At 39.5% G+C, this 18,487-nt stretch overlaps 1 protein-coding gene and 1 long non-coding RNA gene across 2 annotated transcripts in view; both read right to left on the bottom strand.

The window, feature by feature from the left end:
• The window catches only part of SUGCT (succinyl-CoA:glutarate-CoA transferase), a 681,636-nt gene that overhangs the window by 614,820 nt on the left and 48,329 nt on the right, over positions 1-18,487 (bottom strand). The window contains exon 5 of the mRNA XM_017506146.1: positions 2,914-3,005. Coding sequence (XP_017361635.1) covers positions 2,914-3,005 — 92 coding nt within the window. The remainder of the gene's footprint in view (positions 1-2,913; positions 3,006-18,487) is intronic.
• Positions 5,583-18,194, bottom strand: LOC108287626. Its single transcript, XR_001818416.2, has 2 exons — positions 18,165-18,194; positions 5,583-5,659 (listed from the first exon to the last, which is right to left on the bottom strand). It is a non-coding gene; the product is annotated as an uncharacterized LOC108287626 (long non-coding RNA).

The following is an 18,487-nucleotide window of genomic DNA, read 5'->3' as shown; positions in this document are numbered from 1 at the left end:
TTCAAAACTACAAGACTCTCCAGCATCTAGATGACATGCAATACCATGCATTACTCTCTAATGCTAATTAGCTAATGGTTAACAGGATCCCACTCTAACTATAGAGATGCCTTCCCTGACCAACAGCCCTGATGAAGTTGGGCTCCACTGTGTAGGGTGATGTGGAGAAGCCTCCTAATGTGAGAGAAGCCTGGGTTCCAATCAGTCATCTGACAACGTGGAGCTATGCTACAGCACAGGCACACGGCTGTGCAGTTAGAGAAAAGTTCATACACAATGGATATACACAATTAGCAATAGTGCATGTGCATTGGCTGATTAAAAATATTAGCCAAGGCTTTTAGAATTGATCTTGCCTATACAATCTCCACTGAGAGGCTTAGGAAATTATTAATATGTTGCTGATAAGACAAGGGAAAACAACTTTCTTAAGCGGGACTCCCAGCATGGACTGATTCTTTTCAATCGCTTGGCTGCCAAACCACACTTTGTGGAGCTCTTTAGAAGCATAATAATGGCCCGAGGCACACTGTTATATATGTTCATAGCACCCTGTACACTTCTTCAGAGTTCTTTTTATTTGCATGTAATAAATATTTTCTGTTAATGTTTGTTTTCCCCACTTAATAGCTATAGGAAGGTAAGGACTTGTGCCTGTCCTGTTGCCTGCTGAATCTCCAGCACCTACCACCATTCCCATCATACAGTAGGAAACAGATGCAGTAACTACTTACTAGGTGGATGATTAACTGAATTGAGGAGTGAAAGATGTGTCCATGTGAAAGAAATACAGTATGAGAGTTAAGTTTACTTAATATAATACATGGAAAGTATATAAAGCAATGTTTGGCACATACCAAGCACTCAATAAATGTTATTTGCTCACCTAGAACAAAAATCGCCCAAGTAGGGTAATACAAGAGATAAAAGCTGTTATTGACTGGGAAATTATAAGGTTGAGCTATCCTGTGTGGTTATCCCTGTTAGGTCACAGTACAATGTACTAAAGGAATTACAGTAATCACCCATCTCAGCAGTTTTTCATTTAATTCATTTTATCATTTGAATATACAAACGTTTAAATACCAGATCTTTTCACATATTCCTAATTGAGTTCAACACCCTTAAATAAAAGCATTCACAATAAAGAATGTCTTGGCCATATGAGACTCTGTGGAATTCAGCAATGAGAGAAATGTTCATGCTCTATTCTCTCGATAGATGAAAAGAAAACTGGTGCTCTTGAATATTTTAAGGAAAGGCCAGCAGGGCACAGTGGCTCACGCCTGTAATCCCAGCACTTTGGGAGGCCAAGATGGCTTGGGCCCAGGAGTTCAAGACCAGACTGGGCAACATAATAGAACAGCATCTCTGCAAAAAATTTAAAAATTAGTCAGGTGTGGTGCCACGTACCCGTAGTCCAAGCTATGTGGGAGGCTGAGGTTGGAGAATCTATTGAGCCCAGGAGGCTGCAGTGTGCCATTAAGGCTGCACTCCAGCCTTGACTGAGACCCTGTCTCAAAAAAACAAAACAAGGCCAGGTGCCGTGTCTCACGCTTGTAATCCCAGCACTTCAGAAGGATGAGGTGGGTGGATCACCTGAGGTCAGGAGTTCAAGACCAGCCTGGGCAACATGGTAAAACTCTATCTCTACTAAATATACAAAATGAGCCAAGGGTGGTGGTACATGCCTATAATCCCAGCTACTTGGGAGGTTGAGGCAGAAGAAGCACTTGAGCCCAGAAGATGGAGGTTGCAGTGAGCCGAGATGATGCCACTGCACTCCAGTCTGGGCAATAGAGTAAGACTCTGTATCGAAAAAATAATAATAATAAAATAAACAAAACAAAAGCAAAGGCCACTCACAGTTTTCCTAAATGTGTGAAAATGAAACAAATATGAAAGTACAATAACTTTATATTTCAAGAAATTAAAACCTCAACAGCTCTTTGAAATTAATAAAAAGTAAATCTCATAATCAGGAATTAGAGACAAAGGGAAACAATTCATTAATTAGTAAAATTAAGTAAACAAAAGGAAAACTGCAAAAGACTTGAGGTCACTCTGCCTCAGTCTATTTCAACACTACAGCAAGCAATATTTCCTGAAGAATTAACTAGAGGAAGTGATTTAGGGAATGAATACCTACTAAAACAAGTTTTGTAAGGCCATGAATCCTGCTAGTTTTGAAATAGATGTCTTTAAGCATTTTTATTTATTAGTCTTTCACACTTTTTTTCCACTTTGTTTAATGTCATTCATATTGCTTTCCCCAGGAGTCTTTCTTTTAATCAAACCAACTACGTTTTGGCCATCTAAACACTTGTTAGAAACTTCCCAACCCACTATCAGTGGAGAGGAATTATTATAAAATCAAATTAATTATTTCATTGTCAGAATCTAATGCACACTGACAAATCAGATACATTTAAACCTGAGGCTTTAAGCAACAAATTTAAGAAACCCTCTGCTATGTATACATGCCAAATGAAGGCACTCTAGTAGAAATGGACATCTGTGGTCTGGTCTAGTCTAGTTAACTGTTTTATTTCAAAGAAGGAATATTCCTAAATCACACAAAGTTGCCTATATTAAGCTTGAATAACATAATAAATGTAGAAAATGTGTTCACCAACTAATCTATGGCTTCTTGCTAAAAACACTGTTCTTTTCCATGTGGCCAAATTGACATTTAGCCTCTAATACATTTGTAATGAACCCTTCCCATTTTACTTTCATAAATCATTCTCTTTCCCTGGTTTCCTTCTATAGCTATTCCTTTCAATGGCAAAAACAGCAACTACTTTTGCCCCAACCCAATAACTCGTTTAATCCTACGGGCTAGTGCAAAGTAAAATCCCTTTGGAATATGTAAGGGAAGAAATTATGAATATTCTAAAGAAGGATACCTACCTCGGGCCCCGTGATGTGCATCAGACCAGAAACAGCAGAGGCAACAGTGTCATAACCAGCTCGCTGAGAAATTGGACCTGTCTGACCATACCCTAAAACAACAAGAATAAATATATTCAGCACTACACAGGGTGTGCTAAAATCATTGTACAATAAATATAGTGTGTTAAAACCATTTCTATCCAGAAATCCTGCAGCATTTTGAGACTATTAGATATATACTATTCCTTGAAGAAGCAGTAAGAATTCATTACAGTGCTCTACCCTGGCTATTCTATTTGCTTGTTTGAGATGGAGTCTCACTCTGTTGCCCAGGCTGGAGTGCAGTGGCAAGATCTTGGCTCCCTGCAACCTCTGCCTCTCAGTTTCAAGCGATTCTTCTGCCTCAGACTTCCAAGTAGCTGGGACTACAGGCACATGCCACCACATCTGGCTAATTTTTGTATTATTAGTAAAGACAGGGTTTCACCATGTTGGCCAGCCTGGTCTCGAGCCCCTGACCTTGTGATCTGCCCACCTTGGCCTCCCAAAGTGCTGAGATTACAGGCATGAGCGGCCTACCCTGGCTACTCTTAAAGAAAATCAGAGGCTGGGTGCAATTTAAAATTCGGACTAAATAAAACAATTACATCAACTAAGTGATTTTTAAGATTACAAAGAGAAGGTAGAGAAGGTATCACAGGTATCACATTTTTTTCTTTCTTTTCCTTTTCTTTCTTTTTTTTTTTTTTTTTTTTTTTTTGCAATCAGCAAGAATCAACAGAACACAAGAAAGATTTTCTTACTGCTCCCCTCAGTCCTGGTGCTTACTGTTACATTATAAAGACTGTATCAGGTCAGGCACAGTGGCTCACACCTGTAATCCCAGGACTTTCGGGGGCCAAGATGGGAGGATCACCTGAGGTCAGGAGTTTGAGACCAGCTTGGCCAACATAGTGAAACCCTATCTCTACTAAAAACACAAAAATTAGCTGGCCATGGTGGTGGGTACCTGTAATCCCAGCAACTGGGGAGGCTGAGGAAGGAGAATCACTTGAATCCCAGAGGGAGAGGTTGCATTGAGCCAAGATTGCATCACTGCACTTTAGCCTAGGCAACAGAGCAAGACTCTGTCTCAAAAAAATAAAAATAAATAAAGGCTGTATCAGAAGCTACATGAATCTGTCTCCAAAAAGCAGAGTAGCCCAATGAAGAGCTTTCCATACGCATGAGCTATCTGATGATATTCCTTGCATGTGCTGCTTTAGGAATATTAGCCATGTGCCACTAGGGTATGAAAGAGTTGCCTGCGAGCCTTGTATCTCCAGCCACCTGGAAGACTCTCCCTCAACCTTTTACAAAAGAGCACCCTCATTATATATGTTGCCACAGTGCTTATCATAACAGAAATGTAAAACAGTTATTTGTTAGATTTATTTTGTCTCCTCCCTACTAAAGTGTACACTCCAGAATGTTTTTCTGTTTGGTTCACTGCTGTATCCTCAGCCTCTAGAAAAGTGTTCAATAATCTTTATTGAAGGAAGGAATGAATATAAAAATATTTTATATAAAAATAATGTTTTGGCTGGATGTGGCAGCTCATGCCTATAATTCCAGAATTTTAGGAGGCCAAGGAGGCCAGATCACTTGAGGTCAGGAATCTAAGACCAGCCTGGCCAACATGATAAAACCCCATCGCTACTAAAATTACAAAAATTAGCTGATGTGGTGGCATGTACCTGTAGTCCCAGCTACTCAGGAGGCTAAGACATGAGAATCACTTGAGCCTGGGAGGTGGAGCTTGCAGTGAGTCAAGATGGTGCCACTGCACTCCAGCCTAGGCAACAGAGTGAGATTTGTCTCAGAAAATAATAATAATAACAGTAAAAATTTTAAAAAAACAAATAATCTATAAAAAGTAAATAAAGGAAACTATAGAAGTGATTGATAATCACCGATTAACGTACCCAGATGCATCTGCCACCAGAAATGATCTTTGTTACAAATAAGAGTATGTAAAACAAACTCCACAGATAAAATTATCACTCAATATTAAAGAATTAAAATATCTTTCTTGAATTAATTGCTAAAACAAAAAAAGAATTAAAATATATTTTATGTAAACATGATGATAAAAAAAGGTATTAAAACATGTCTCTGCTTATGTTTTAACTTAGAAAATGTCAAATAAAAATAGATAGAATATATAATGAACCCACAGTCGGGCACAGTGATACAAGCATACGATCCCAGCACTTTGGGAGGCCGAGGTGGGCAGATCATGAGGTCAGGAGATCAAGACCATCCTGATCAACATGGTGAAACCCTTTCTCTACTAAAAATAGAAAATATTAGCCGGGCCTGGTGGCACGCGCCTGTAGTCCCAGCTACTCGGGAGGCTGAGGCAGGGGAATTGCTTCAACCCGGGGGACGAAGGTTGCAGTGAGCTAAGATCGCGCTACTGCACTCCAACTTGGTCACAGAGCAAGACTCCGTCTCAAAATATATATATATATATACACACACACACACACACATACACACACACACATATATAAAATAAGCCCATCAGTCAGCTTCAATAATTATTCATGGTCAATCTTATTTCCACTACGCCTATTTTTCAGTTAGAACTATTACATGAAGAAAAAACAAAATCATTCTTTTTTCCAATTCATATTTTATTTTTATTTATTTATTTTTGAAACTGAGTCTCACTCTGTCACCCAGACTGGAGTACAGTGGCACTGTTGGGGCTCACTGCGACCTCATTGACTGTGTTCCAGCAATTCTCCCATCTCAGCTTCCCGAGTAGCTGGGACTACAGGCATGCACCACTACGCCCAGCTAATTTTTGCGTTTTAGGTAGGGATGGGATTTCACCATGTTTCCCAGGCTGGTGCTGAACTTTTGAGCTCAAGGGAACCACCTGCCTCAGCCTCCCAAAGTGCTGAGATTACAGGCATGAGCTACTGCGCCCAGCCACATAAAACCATATTGAAAAAATCCAAACATCTTGATTCAGGTAAATTCCAGTTTTGTCTCCCAATATCAATAACAAAACTTATAAATTCTTAACTATTATCCTCTCAGTCTTTAGAAAAACAAAAATGGAATATGAAGTAAATAAAGAGAAATAAACTGTAAGTCAACATTCTCTGTACAGAAATAAATTACCACCAAGCTTTAGAGAATGAGTTCCAGGGCAGGCAGCATACTGCTGTAAAGGGCACCCTGGCCCGGGATTCCAGTCTTCAAAGCAATGGTTTTCAAACGACAAGTAGTCTCCAGCATAAAACAATTCTCCAGGAATAGAGAGAAGCTGCCAATAGCAGGAAGGCCTGTGCACCGTGAACCACCTGTTATCTTAGCAGGAAGTCACAAAAAGGAATTAAGTTTCAGTTCACTCTAGGTTTGGAAAATCAGGTGCTTCTGGCGAGAAGCCTAAATCCCTCAAACGGGACAAACCCAGGTCCCTCACCATCAGTGCAGCTCTAAATGGACTCTTCTAAATAAAGGCCTACATGAAAAATTATCTTTCTGTTCAGCTTAGAAAAAGGGAGAGACACGAATATCCTAATTACTGTAAATTACAACTTCTAGTATTACTATTAAAGAGAAAAGGAATGGTTGCTCTTGTTATGACCAGTAAAGTATAGTGAAAAAGAGGAGTTTTGGGATTGAAAAAAATCTAGATTCAAATTATAGCTCTGACAACTATTAAAACACATTTATTCAATCTCCCTAAGACTCAATGTCTTCATCTGTAAAGAAGCAAAGCAATAATCACATTTATCTTGTAGATTTCTTATGAGAATTTAATTTGATTAGATAACACAAGCAAAACAAATTTTACATTGAGAGCTAAATATATAGTTACTAAAGATGAATTAATCAATATATTAATACTATATTAGCTTAACTTTTCTACAAAATGTTGAGAATAACAAAAAGAAAACTGCCCTGAGGTATGTCAAATGATGACAATAGACATTTCAAGTATTGAAATTATGTTGTTTAATAAACCATAAAAATTGAAATATTTTGTAGTTGAAACTTTATGCTTATTCATAATAGCGAAGAAGCTGACAATAATAATAAACGTATATATTCTATAATGAGTCAAGATTTATTCCACCTTTTCACCTTATACTTACCATAACTACTTAAATACTGACTACCTGTACTATCAACAAATATTTACAAGAATAAATAAACAGAATAAAGCAGAGAATGGACATTATGCTAAGATTGCTCTGTTGGCGATGTACAGAATAAAATTATTCATTAATAATTTAATAAAGAGCTAGAAAAAATGTTAAGCCTGGGATCCAGATAGTTCTTCTAAATTTTATTTTTAGCTTTACAATTCCAAAAACAACTATGATCAAAATCTAAATTAAAAAGGAAAAATGTATGCATGTCAGTTCTATTTTATATTTAAGTAGAGCTAAGAAAAATCAGGGAAGTTATGGAAAATCAGAGAGGAACACCTAACACACATTTTCTTTCTCTTTCTCCCTCCCTCTTTACCACTTAGCAAGTCACATTCATTTTAAGGAGCAACCTCGCCATCTTGTGGTATTTAAGGACACTGACTGCAACATGTGAATTTCTAGACCCAAGTAAAAATGTACAGGGAGGAAGCTAAGGGGAAAAGATTTATTATCTCTTAATATTTTTCCTGACTGCCATATGATCTGGCCAGCCTACCCCATTTTTCTTCATAATTATGTCTAACTTTGTGTTTTCCCTCTCTCCCAAACCTCTGCCTTAGAAAGCGGGAGTTACCATTGGTGCTCTTGTTTTCTGTAATTCCTATGACACCTCCCATCAGTGCTCAACGCACTGCCTGTTAATGGATACCCTTTTGGAGGTCACAGGTCCCTTTGACAAACTGCTAAGAAGCTATGAACTCTACTCAGAAGAAAGTAATTCAACACATGCTCATATCTTAGAACCCCATTCATTAACCCCTGCTGCCCTGTGTTATGAGTCAGGTTAAGTACCTTCACTAGGTCATCACTGCTCCAGGCCTGGAGCACCTAAATTATCCAAACAATTCTCCAGACCTGGATCTGTTCAAGGACAGCTGTGAGGCTTCCAACCAAGCAAGAGACTCAGGATGACACTTTCACTTGGTAATAAAAGGAAAAGAGAGAACAAAATAAAGTATCTTTCATCTAGATTATTTCATTAGCCACCTATTTCTGCCCTGAGGTATGTCAAATGAATACCCTACCTCATTCTTGACACTTGTGATCACTGTGACTGACTGGTTGACTGACTGATTGTGATCAATGTCCCTACCTCATTCTTGACTCTTGTGATTACTGTGATTGACTGATTGACTGACTGACTGACTGATTGATTGACTGAGACAGGGTCTTGCTCTGTTACCCAGGCTGGCATGCAGTGGTGTGATCTTGGCTCACTGAAGCCTCAAATTCCTGGGTTGAAGCAATCCTCCTGCCTCAGCCTCCCAAGTAACTGTGACCACAGGAGTGCACCACCACACCCAGCTAATTTTAAATTGTTTGTAGAGATAGGGTGTTGCTTTGTTGCCCAGGCTAGTCTTGAACTCCTGGGCTCAAGCAATCCTCCCACCTCAGCTTCCCAAAGTACTGGGATTACAAGCATAAGCCACCATGCTCGACCACACAGTGATCTTTTGAAAAGGTAAATCAAAAGGCCGGGCATGATGGCTCATGCCTGTAATCCCAGCACTTTGGGAGGCTAAGGTGGGAGGATCATGAGGTCAGGAGTTCAAGACCAGACTGACTCTACTAAAAATACAAAAATTAGCTGGGTGTGGTGGTGCATGCCTGTAATCCCAGCTACTCAGGAGGCTGAGGCAGGAGAATCACTTGAACCTGGGGAGGTTGCAGTGAGCCAAGATAGTGCCACTGTACTCCAGCCTGGATGACAGAGTGAGACTGTCTCAAAAACAAAAAAGAAAGAAAGATAGAAAATGTAAAACTGTACTACTTCCCTGCCTAAAGCTCTCTGGAGACTTTCCAAGTCACTTAAAACAAACCTCCACTCTTTATCCTGGCTTAGAGGGCCCTATGTGACTTGGTTACCACCTACTCTTTGGCCTCAGCTTGTCTGTTCTCCCAGTGCCCTATCTTGGGTCCCACTGGTCTTTTTAGTGTTCTCCACAGCTTATTCCCATGGTGGGGCCTTTGCACTACCAAGGGGCCCTTGCACTACCTTTGCACTTCCCACCAATCTTCCTAATTATTCGACCTGTCAACTCCCAAATCCATCCAGCCTCTCATGTCCTATATCCTTCTCAGAGAAGCTTTCTCTACCACCCAATCTAACATAAATGCCTAGGAATTCTCCAGCATTTCATATTTTCATTCTCTCTAAAGTACTTATCACTAGCAAATACTTTTATCTTTTTGATGGCTACCTCTCTCTCCTCTAGATTGTTGGTATTCTGAGGCCTGTGACCGAGATGACTGTTCTCTGCAATATCTTTAGCACCTAGAATAACGTCTACCAGTAACTTAGCAAAAGCATGTTGAATAAATGAATGAATGTGAATATATAAGCCTGAGAATAAAAACAACACTTATTACAATTGGCTATAAGACAGAAATAAACCTCTACTTCCTCCAGTGATATCTGAAATAACCTATTAAGGGTAGAGGACAGAATGGAGAAGTCCTGGCAACTGAGTTTTTGAGGTTCAACTGTTGACATACCCCAACAGTCCATATTTGGTCCCCTCTCTTCTCATTCTCATCTCTCTAATGAATCTCATCCCTTCCGTGGCTCTAAACGAGATACTGGCATCCCCATATCTAGAATAGCAATGACAACATTTATCAAGTTATTGTGTATTAGACACTCTGTTAGACTTTTGTCAATTAGATTGTTTAATTCACACAACAACCTTATGAATTATGTGCCATTATCCCATTTTTACAACTATAACGAGACATGAAAAGGTTAACTAACCTACCCAAGGTCACACAGATAGGAAGTAACAGAGCTGGGATTTGAACCCAAGTCTGGGTCCTTATGTTTATATATATTTGTGCATGTACGGACATCTCTACCAGAAAGTCCAAGGTAATGCAAGCTGACAATCCCTAAGCAGAACTTATCCCACTTAAGCCACACTCACATGCCACCAACCCAGACTGCTCCTTCTACATTCTACATTCACTAATTCAAACTGAAGGAAACCTAAGGTCAATCCTGGACTCTATTCTTTCACTTCCGCCTATATCCAATTGATCACTAATTCCTAATTATTTGACCTGCCAAATAACTCCCAAATCCATCCAGCTTCTCATGTCCTGCAATAGCCTGCTTACTGCTTCCCCATCTCAGTTTATTCTTCATGTGGCTACAAAAGCCTTTTGAATTTGCAATTCTAATCAAGATACTTCCATATTAAAATTCTTAGGAAATGGACACAGGGAGGGGAGCACTACACACTGGGGTCAGTTGGGGGGAAATAGGGGAGGGAGAGTGGGGGGTGGGAAGCTGGGGAGAGATAGCAAGGGGAGAAATGCCAGATGTAGGTGATGGGGAGGAAGGCAGCAAATCACACTGCCATGTGTGTTTCTATGCAACAATTCTGCATGTTCTTCACATGTACCCCAAAACCTAAAATGTAATAAAATAAATAAATGTGAAAAAAAAAAGAAAAAATAAAATAAAATAACAGTTCCTTAGCATGACATACTGAATTGTTTGTGACCTAGCCCCCACCTACTCCCTATATCTTATCTCTGGCCACCCTTTCAAATAACTCATCCTTAGAATAGCTGTTCTTCAGATATGCAAACTCTTTCATTCCTCTGGGCCTCTATACAAGCCATTTCACTTATGATCCCCATTGCCATTGTTTGTCAGTTCAAGGACAACAGGACAGCTCAAACCTAGCACTCTTTTTTTTTTTTGAGATGAGTCTCGCCCTGTTGCCCAGGCTGGAGTGCAATGGCACTATCTCAGCTCACTGCAACCTCCACCTCCTGGGTTCAAACGATTCTCCTGCCTCAGCTTCCTAAGTATCTGAAATTACAGGTGCCTCCCTCCTTGCCCAGCTAATTTCTGTATTTTTAGTAGAGACAGGCTTTCACCATGTTGGCCAGGCTGGTCTCAAATTCCTAACCTCGTGATCCGCCCGCCTCAGCCTCCCAAAGTGCCGGGATTACAGGCATGAACCACCATGCCCAGCCTCGAACCTAGCACTCTTTAAGATATAGACCTGGTCAATGATGGGTTATTCAGGACAAGAAAGAAGCTGTTTTCAAAGAGGACTGAAATGTATCCTGGTAATGAGTTCAAAAACAGGCGTATATTTAAAAGTAATACCATTGTTATTAGCTAGAAGGTTAATATTAATATTCTAGCAAGTAAAGAAACTCCAACAATAGATTGTTTACCTGAAAGGAGAACAAAATGCAATAAAATGTTTCATAGTAATAATGTAATTCTTCAAAATGCATACACATATCTGGATTCTGTTTATTTCTCTACTCATTTTCTAGTGTAGGATGTTTCTGAATTAAAATGATGAAATATAAACTCATGATGTATTTTTTTTTTGAGATAGAGTCTTGCTCTGTCACCCAGGCTGGAGTGCAGTGGGGTGATCCAGGCTCACTGCAACCTCTGTCTCCTGGGTTCGAGTGATCCTCCTGCCTCAGCCTCTCAAGTATCTGGGACTACAGGTGCATGATACCATGCCTGGCTAATTTTGGTATTTTTAGTAGAGACAGGGTTTCACCACGTTGGCCAGGCTGATCTTGAATTCCTTACTTCAGATGACCCGCCCACCTTGGCCTCCCAAAGTGCTGGGATTACAGGTGTGAGCCACTGCACCCAGTGTATATTAGTTTTTTAATATTTATTTTCTTATGCATCCATTAAAAGGCCTAGAAGCAAAGACTAACCCAGTATCACTGAGATTACTACTATCAGACAGTGGTATGTAAATACGACTTCCCACTAAAAAGAACTAAGAGTCCTTGAAGAAATGGCTGATTCCAGAATGGGGCAGGAAGTGTACAAAATGGTGCTGGAATACCTTGTTATACCAGGAATCAAGGAAGCTATCAAAGGTTATTGGTCATGTCAAAAAGATGCAGCAGCCAACCCAAAAAGGCCTTTGCTGGTCTGAGAATGTGAGCATCAAGAAGGATAATAATTGCAATAAATTGAAGCACATCAAACATGCTCAATACCATGGTTTCATAATGATATTTACCAAAAAAAATAGCCACCACTGGTAGAGCCTAGGGGAATTATTTTGACAGTTGGTAAATAAAAGGAATATGCATCTCTCCTGCCTATACCTCAGGGCAATCAAATAGCTGATGAGAGAAAGAGTCCCCTTACAGATGTTTTCCAACTAATATATGAAGAAGGAATGATAGAACTAGAATAGCACTATTTTGTAATTCCTAATAAATTCACAGGTCTAGGAAATCATCATCAATGCCTGTCAATATCACAGATAAAGTAATATGCAGCCATTATATGCCTCTTAGTAAAATATAACACCTTCTATGACGTATTCTTGATCAAAAAAAAAAATATCTGAGCAAGTTATAGATCACTTTATAAAGAACAAAAAAATTAACATCATAGAAATTTAGCAAAATCAAAAAATACAATAGGACAAATTAACTGGTTTTTTAGACAATAAATTGCAAGAAAAAAGACTGAGAAGGAACTATAAATTTAAAGTCTTAAGAAATACATAACTCAATTGCTATGATTACTTTATTTGGATCCCAATTCAAATTACAAACTGAAAAAAAAAAAGAGAACTGGGAAAAATCTGAAAAACAACTGTATATTTAATGATATTAAGGAATTATGACTAAAAAAAATAAAAAAGGAAAAAAGAAAGGCCGGCCCGGTGGCTCACTCCTGTAATCCCAGCACTTTGGGAGGTGGAGGCCAGTGGATCATTTCAGGTCAGGACTTCAAAAACAGCCTGACCAACATGCGAAACCCCATCTCTACTAAAAATACAAAATTAGCCTGGTGTGGAGGCGCACACCTGTAATCTCAGTAATTTGGGATGCTGAGGCAAGAGAATTGCTTGAACCCAGGAGGCAGAGATTGCAGTGGGCAGAGATCGCACCACTGCACTTCAGCCTGAGCAACAAAAGTGAAATTCCATCTGTAAATAAATAAAGGATTCTTTTTTTTTTACTTATGTGTGATAATGGCATTGGCCTCCAAAAGTGCTGGGATTATAGATGTGAGCCACAGCACCTGGCCTGGATGTTTATGTGTTAAAAAAGAGTCCTTTCCTCCTGGATATATCCTGAAATATTTAGAAATGAAATTATGAAGTCTGAGATTTGCTTTAAAATAATGGAGGACACCAGGCACAGTGGCTAATGCCTATAATCCCAGCACTTTGGGAGGCGAAGGCGGGGGGATCACGAGGTTATGAGTTCAAGACCAGCCTGACCAACATGGTGAAACCTCATCTCTACTAAAAATACAAAAATTAACTGGGCGTGGTGGTGCACACCTGTAATCCCAGCTACTCAGGAGGCTGAGGCTGGAGAATCGCTTGAACCTAAGAGGCAGAGGTTGCAGTGAGCTGAGATTGTACCACTGCACTCCAGCCTGGGCAACAGAGCAAAACTCCATCTCAAAAATAAATAAATAAATAAAAATATTTGAAGAGTGTACAACTATTATATATCAATTAAAAATGTGTAGATAAAATAAAGTTGATATTGGGAAGCCAAGGCAAGAGGATCTCTTGAGCCCAGGACCCCATCTTTACAAAAAAATTTTTTAATGAGCCAGACGTGGTGGCACACACATGTAGTCCTAGCCACTGGGGAGGCTGAGGTGAGGGGATCCCTTGAACCTGAGAGGTCAAGGAGGCTGCAGTGAGTTGTGATACCATCCCCACCGCACTGCAGCCTATGCAACCAATGGAGACCCTGTCTCAAAAGAAAAAAAAAAAAAACAGTGGCGGAGAGGGCGGAATAAAAATAAAGTACTAGTTAAAACTTTTTTTAAACCAAGGGGAGAAGAGGTGGAATTCTAGACATAGTAAGATTGGCCATGAATTATCATTATTGGGCTGGGCAATGTGTACCTTAAGATCTATTATACAGGCCAGGCTCATGGCTCACACCTGTATCCCAGCACTTTGGTAGGCCAAGGGGGGCGGATCACTGAGGTCAGGAGTTCCAGAGCAGCCTGGCCAACATGGTGAAACCTCGTCTCTAATAAAAATACAAAAAAAAATTAGCCAGGCGTGGTGGCGGTGCCTGTAGTCCCAACTACTCAGGAGGCTGAGGCAGGAGAATCACTTGAACCCGGGAGGCAGAGGTTACAGTGGGTGGAGATCTCGCCATTGCACTCCAGCCTGGGCAATCCAGCAAGACTCTGTCTCAAAAAAAAAAAAAAGATATACTATTCTTTCTACTTTTAGGTAACTTTAAATTTTTCCACAATAAAATGTTTAAAAAATGAATAAATAAATTGTTTGTTTGTTTGTTTTGAGACAGAGTTTTGCTTTTGTCGCCCAGGCTGGAGTGCAATGACACAACTTCAGCTCACTACAACCTCCAGCTATCAGGTTCAACCGATTCTCCTGCCTCAGCCTCCCAGGTAGCTGGGGTTATAGGTGTCTGCCACTACCAGGCCTGGCTGATTTTTGTATTTTTAATAGAGACAGAGTTTTACCATGTTGGTCAGGCTGGTCTCGAACTCCTGACCTCAGGTGACCTACCCCCGACCCCAGGCCTCCCAAAGTGCTGGGATTACAAGTATGAACCACTGCACCCGGCCAATAAATTTTTAAATGATATTTAAACTTCATTTTGTATGTCTAAAAGTACACCAAGGAATTTTAGAGCTAAATGGGTCTGGGGCAAAAATTCTTCCCTAACAGATGAAAAAAATTGAAGATCAAACAGGTTAAGAGACTTGGCCAAAGTCACGAAGCCAGGCAATAACAAAACTAGAACTAATGCTCATTTCAGCTTCCCACACTGGATACCCTTCACCTGAAAAGGAAGAGTTAGTATTCTATTCTGAAGATTCTTCTTAGCCACTTTCTACTTTATAGAGTAAATTCAGAAACAAAACCAATAGCCAGTTCTCCAGTGTTTTTAGTCTTTGTGTTTTTGTTTTGTTTTGTTTTGCAGACAATTCCCTTGCGAGAACTAAATGAGATGTGGTCAGCAAATGATCCAAAGTTTTACAGTCTTACGGCATTTCACTTAATTTTTTCTATTGACATAGTAAAAGACCTTCCCATTACTTTGAAAGAAGTTTTGCATAACCATACTGTCAATTTAGTAGTTTGTCCTTCTGTCATATGTATAATAATGCAGATTCACACAGTTGCACCTCATTTTGCTTTATTTCCTTTATCCTTTTCCCTCAGGGTACTGATACAGCATTTCCAACCTACAAGACAGTCACTTTTCTACATGCAAGATTCCAAAACCAACCTCAGCAGGATTCCAATAAGATTTATGTAAATTTCAATACAGCAAGAGACCTCCCAGTATACCTGCTAGCCAATCTAAATTAATATATAACCCAAAGACTCCATAAGGTCAACAAATAGCAATAATTTAGGGTTGTAATAATAATAGCTAACATGTACAGAGCACTTCTGTATTCTAGGAACTGTGTGGAGGGCCGTATGTGTCATCTCATTTAAGTCTCACAAGAAATATACGAAGTAAATTTTATTGTCCTCGTTTAATTACTACTGAGAAAATTGGGGTTCTGAAAGACTAAGTGCCTTACCCAAAGATACATAGCTACTTTCTGTAATTATTGAACTGTAAACACTCATTACTATGAGTGATATTTTACAAAGTATTTATATGAGTATCAACAATTTAATCTTAGCCGGGTGCAATGGCTCACATCTGTAATCCCAGCACTTTGGGAGGCTGAGGCAGGCAGATTACTTGAGGTCAGGAGTTTGAGACCAACCTGGCCAACATGGTGAAACCCCCGTGTCTACTAAAAATACACAAAATTAGCTGGGCACGCACCTCCAATCCTAGATACTTGAAAAGTGAGGCAGGAGAATCACTTGAACCTGGGAGGCAGAGGTTGCAGTGAGCTGAGATCACGCCACTACACTCCAGCCTGGGCGACAGAGTGAGACTCCCAATCTCAAAAAAAAAAAAAAAAATCATATATTATTCTGAGACCAAAAATGTGACTAATATAGTTTAGTACCTCAATAACCCCTTTGAAAATGAACCCCTCAATCTCTACCACAGAGAGGCAGGAAAACTGGCTGATTAATTATACAGCACCTAAAACTTCTGAAACATAATACTAAGAAGCATATGTCACTAGTCACCAATGGTAAGTAAATTGATAAGCAGTATCCTGTGATGCAGCAAAAGCATACTGAACAAAAAAAGAAAAAAGTTTACACTGATATATGTCTTTATCACAGAATTCCCACTTTGTTTTACTATATCCAACTTGGGAATACTAACATATAAAGGTATGTTTTGTCTGGCAATTGTTTCATATGCATCTGTTTCATTTTCCTCAACTAGATAGCACCTTCTACCCCAACAGGCAGGTAGCCTCTGTTGATAGTGAAGGGTCTTGCTCCCCACCGGGCACCCCACTGCAAACACAGCTGGGGCTTCTCCCACGGGAACGCAGCATGGATGCACCTATAGACAGCCGTCCTGGAACAATTCAGAACGATTGCAGCCCCACAGAAGAAGCACTCCCCAAATTCAGGCCTATACAAAAGGCGGAGTCACAATTTCTCCCTACTTGGAACATCAACATCCATACAGATAAAAAGAGGTCCTGTCTGATCTGAATAGCTGGAACACCGGGACACAGGAAACAGTAGTATAGCAGGAATTTAATAACCACTTTTCAGCTGACTGGTGCATATTTTTGCCTTTTAAACTATTCCATGTATGCCTGTGATGCTTTTCACATAAACCATCAAAATGAGTGTTTTCAGAAGATTGACAGGAGCTAGGTATTAAAATACTATCTTGCCTACAACATACACTATGTTTTTTAAAGAAAAAAAATAAAAAGTCTTCAAAACTATTATTCAAATGGAGTCTACAATTTCAAAGACTCTGATGACCATGTCAATGCATCTTGCTAAAAGTGACCTTACCTAAACTCAACAATCACATAAACACACTTATACACAAGCACACACACACACACATACAGAGAGAGAGAGAGAGAGAGAGAGAGAGAGAGAGAATTATCCTAAATACTGGAAGACTTATTCAAATAAGGAGGGGGGGAAAAAACTACTATAAACCACACAGACTAAATGAAAATAAATCACAAAATTTGTCTTCAAATTAAGAATTTAAATATATTTTCATGGAATATATTCTAAAGAAGCTACATCAGGAATTAGATCTATGTACCAAAGGTCAAACATTTTCTACAAAATGAATGCAGCTCACATTCTGGCAGATGGATCAAAGAATCATTAAAGAATGAAGAGAATTACCATTGTTAAATATTTTTCATTGTCAGAAGCAAAATCAAATTTCAAATGACAGGAATATAAAACATATTCTTTGAGTAGAAAAGAAAATAAAAACTTAGCCAGACTCTCACATAAAACCAATTCCCTATAGCTGGATTCCCACACTCCAAATAGCAGCACTACGTCAGCCTGTGAAAGGACATTTTAGGCAAAGAACACAGAAATGTTCAGTACAGATCTCTACAAACCAAGACTAAACATCATCTCAAATCAAATCCAGATAAACAGATAACCCAAATGAGTAACAAATTAACAAAAATCACCTTTAGCCTTGCTCCATCGCCAAGAGGAAAAAGACAATTAAGTACAGTCTACATCTTTATTTAACAGATATAAATGAAAGAACAGAATAAAAGTAACTCAAGCAATTAAGATGGTAAATAAAATCCAGTAACCTTTGAACTGCCCAAAGAAAGGGCAATTAAAGTCTTTTCAAAAGTACAGACTTCAGGACAAGCAATGCTTCCTAAATAGGCAAACATACACAGTGGCTCCACATCCCAGAGCTGAAAAGAATGTGAAAACAGGAGAAAGAGCATGTAATGGCATGTATAACATGTGATGGCCCTGGTGAAAATGATCACTTATAGAATAAGTATCTAATGAGTGGTTTTAAAGGTTTACAGTTATAAGCACATGTAGTGCTCAGATCTTTGGGTTTTTTTTGTTTTTTTTTTTTTTGAGACAGAGTTTCACTGTATCACCCAGGCTGGAATGCAGTGGTGCAATCTCGGTTCACTGCAACCTCTACCTCCCGGGTTCAAGCGATTCTCCTACCTCAGCCTCCCAACTACCTGGGACTAAGGCACGTGTCACTATGCCCAGATAATTTTTGCCTTTTTAGTAGAGATGGGGCTTCACCATGTTGGCCAGGATGGTCTCAATCTCTTGACCTTCTAATCCACCCCCCTCAGCCTCCCAAAGTGCTGGGATTACAGGCGTGAGCCACCATGCTCAGCAGATCTTGGTTTTTAAATAGCCTTTGTCACTCAATGGAACGAAGGCTTCTTGGAGAAATGGTTGATTTCAAGGAGTTCAAAACCAGCTTGGCCAACATGGTGAAACCCC

This window comes from Cebus imitator, unplaced genomic scaffold (assembly GCF_001604975.1).
Source record: "Cebus imitator isolate Cc_AM_T3 unplaced genomic scaffold, Cebus_imitator-1.0 Scaffold349, whole genome shotgun sequence".
NCBI lineage: Eukaryota > Metazoa > Chordata > Mammalia > Primates > Cebidae > Cebus > Cebus imitator.
The sequence above is the reverse complement of the archived record's forward strand: the minus strand, read 5'-3'. Positions and strand labels throughout refer to the sequence as shown.